Here is a 3,264-nt window from a genome sequence, read left to right on the forward strand (position 1 = left end):
TGTCTCACTCTGGAGATAAAACTTGTGCGATGTCTCACTCTGGAACTAAAACTAGTGAGATGTCTCACTCTGGAGATAGAACTAGTGTGATGTCTGAGATGTCTCACTCTGGAGATAAAACTTGTGCGATGTCTCACTCTGGAACTAAAACTAGTGAGATGTCTCACTCTGGAGATAAAACTAGTGTGATGTCTGAGATGTCTCACTCTGGAGAAAAAACTATTGCGATGTCTCACTCTGGAACTAAAACCAGTGAGATGTCTCACTCTGGAGATAAAACTTGTGCGATGTCTCACTCTGGAACTAAAACAAGTGAGATGTCTCACTCTGTAACTAAAACAGAGACCCAAACACACAGAGTGAAAACAGGATCTGCAGCTATGTGCAGTACAAAAAAAAAATGTTTTTTAAAAAATGAAACCATGTAAACCTATTCTGGTACAACCTCAAAACACAGATATGAACCTGAACATGAGCATAACATGGTCGCTTTGATAAAGTATTAATAATTTAGATTTTGAAGATATAAAACGTACATATCTCTGTTTTGTTTGCAGCTGCTGGGGATGATCTTGTCCATCTGCATGTGCAGAAACATCCACACGGAGGACTACACCAAAGTGCCCAAGTACTAAAGACCATGCATGGAAACAGTACAAATATGCGTTTTTTTTTTTTCATCCTGTATTTGATGAAACAATTTGTCCAAATGTAAAAATAATGTGTTTTTGCGTTGTATTTTTTGGGGGAGACACTTTTTGTCAGTCCTGTTGTTGTTTTTTGGAGCACTTTAGATATTCTTGTTATTTTTTTGGTTATCAGAGAGCGATGCTGAAAACGTTTCTCCTTACATTCATGCAGCGGTGTAGTCTAGTTGTTTGCACACTGTAGTTTTTCTCCTCCAAGCATTAGACCCCCCCCGTCCCAGAGCAACAACCCCATGGGTTTTTCTAACGTTACCTACTCATCCGGCTCATTTTCTGTAGTTTCTGTAACGTTGACGTCCGCTGCGGTGTCATCCGAAACAGCAGTGCATCCTCGCGATTTTGTAATTATAACTTAAATCCTCGAGCTTTCCTAGTGGCTATAGTCAAGGTCAAGGTCAAGGTCAAGTACACAGAGTATATATACTCCGTATACCTGTGTACCTGCGTACTACGTAGCCCACACCACTGCATTCATGTCAGAGGAACCTGTTGGAGGAATGATGGAGGAGGCTGCCCGTATATATCGCCTATATATATATATATATATATATATATATATATATTTATTTCCCTGCAAGTTAATGCTTCGTGGTTTCAGTTTTCGAGTGGAGTTTTCCCTGAAAAAAACGGAATAGGACTCGTGTTTATTTTCCGTGAGGAAGGAACGTTTTGATTTTGCATTTTGATTCACCAGCGTTTTGAGTTATTGTGAAATGATTTTAATACTTTGTATATACTTTTTAAGTCGTCATTTCGGTGAATTTGCATCCGTAAAAGTCCGCCGGTGTTTTCTTTAGCAGCTGGTTTTTTAGGTCGGTTGTTTTCCTCATTTTGAATTCTTCTTGGAAATAATACAAATAATGAAAATAATACTGAAGAGGAACATTTATGATACTTGTTTTACGAAAGTATTGCTCCGAAAAAGTAATAAACACAACTTTTGAGGTCATATTTTATAATTTTAATTCATTTTAATTAATTAAAATTATAAAATATGACCTTAAAACTCGTGTTTATTACTTTTAAGGTCATATTTTATAATTTTAATTACTTAAATATGACTTTAAAAGTCGTGTTTATTACTTTTAAGGTCATATTTTATAATTGTAATTAATTAAAAATATAAAATATGACCTTAAAAGTCGTTTTTATTACTTTTAAGGTCATATTTTATAATTGTAATTAATTAAAAATATAAAATATGACCTTAAAAGTCGTGCTTATTACTTTTAAGGTCATATTTTATCTACTTGACTTTTAAGGTCATATTTTATAATTTTAATTAATTTTAATTAATTAAAATTATAAAATATGACCTTAAAAGTCGTGCTTATTACTTTTAAGGTCATATTCTATCCACTTGACTTTAAAAAAACAGGAGTGAAATGTTTCTTTTAACCACTTTTTGAAATATGTGAACTTTAAATATGAGGAAATTATTTTGGCGTAGAAGAAATATTTTTGGGGGAAATTCAGCTTGGAAATTCCTTTTATACAGAAACATCATTTGAATTGAATTTTTGGGAGACTTTTAGCCGAGATATGTTGTTTTGATAATGTACAAATCCACCATGTTGTTTACCTTTTAATGTACAGTCCATATAAAAACATCTCATTAACAGTTATGATCAGTTCTAAGATGATACGTCCAAATTACAAAGTAATAACATTCACTCTTTCTTTATGCCAATAAACTCATTGCAGGAGCTTGTTGTGTGTTTTTAATCCACTTCCTTAAAGTCACAAAGCCAAAATCAATAGTTTTATTTAAAATTACAGTTTCAAAGATCTTGACCTTCAAACCTTTGTGTTGTCTCCACTTTTCGGGACCCTGTGGTATCCCTTAGTAAAGGATCTGGACAGGTGTTCCTCCGCTGCTGCTTCCTTTGGCATTACGTCTTATTCTAACCCTAAAACACACACACACACACACACACACACACACACACACACACACACACACACACACACACACACACACACACACACACAAAGCATTGTTAACCCTGGTGTTGTCTCCACCTTCGGGACCCTCTCGTGTTTTTTGGGTTTTTTAAAAAGAATTCAGAAATATAATCTTACTTCGTAATCTATAAAAAAAATATTGTCTTTATCTCAGTTTCTAACAGCTGAGATAACATCTGTGTTTAGGGAATGCAGAAATAAGGAAAGCACGTTGATTTCAGGTAGAAAAAAATGTAACTTGTTCCATTTTTATTCTTATAAAAATTGGAAATGGGTCAATTTGACCGAAAAAACATACAAAGGTTAAATTGTCTTTTTGGCGTAGTTTCTCCCGGGGCAACGACCTGTAATCAGAGGTGGGAAGGAACCAATTACAAATACTCTCATTTGTGTAATTTAGTAGTTTTTACTTTTTTCAAGTTTTTTGGGGCATTTTCGGCCTTTTATTCTGAAAGGACAGCTGAAGACATGAAAGGGGAGAGAGGATTATTTTTTAAAAATCAGTAGTTTTACATCTACTTTATTAAAATCTTTATTTTTTACGTCCGTTACAAGGTTTCTACTTTATTAAAATCTTTATTTTTTACGTCCG

General features: G+C 34.0%; 1 protein-coding gene across 1 annotated transcript in view; it reads left to right on the top strand.

Moving 5' to 3' along the window:
• Window positions 1–656, top strand: part of LOC117954828 (CD82 antigen-like) — a 14,313-nt gene extending 13,657 nt beyond the window's left edge. The window contains exon 5 of the mRNA XM_034888881.1: window positions 558–656. Within this exon, the coding sequence (XP_034744772.1) occupies window positions 558–635 (78 nt within the window). The 3' untranslated portion in view covers window positions 636–656. The remainder of the gene's footprint in view (window positions 1–557) is intronic.
• Window positions 657–3,264: the final 2,608 nt, after the last annotated feature.

This window comes from Etheostoma cragini, chromosome 1 (genome assembly GCF_013103735.1).
Source record: "Etheostoma cragini isolate CJK2018 chromosome 1, CSU_Ecrag_1.0, whole genome shotgun sequence".
In the NCBI taxonomy this organism is placed as follows: domain Eukaryota; kingdom Metazoa; phylum Chordata; class Actinopteri; order Perciformes; family Percidae; genus Etheostoma; species Etheostoma cragini.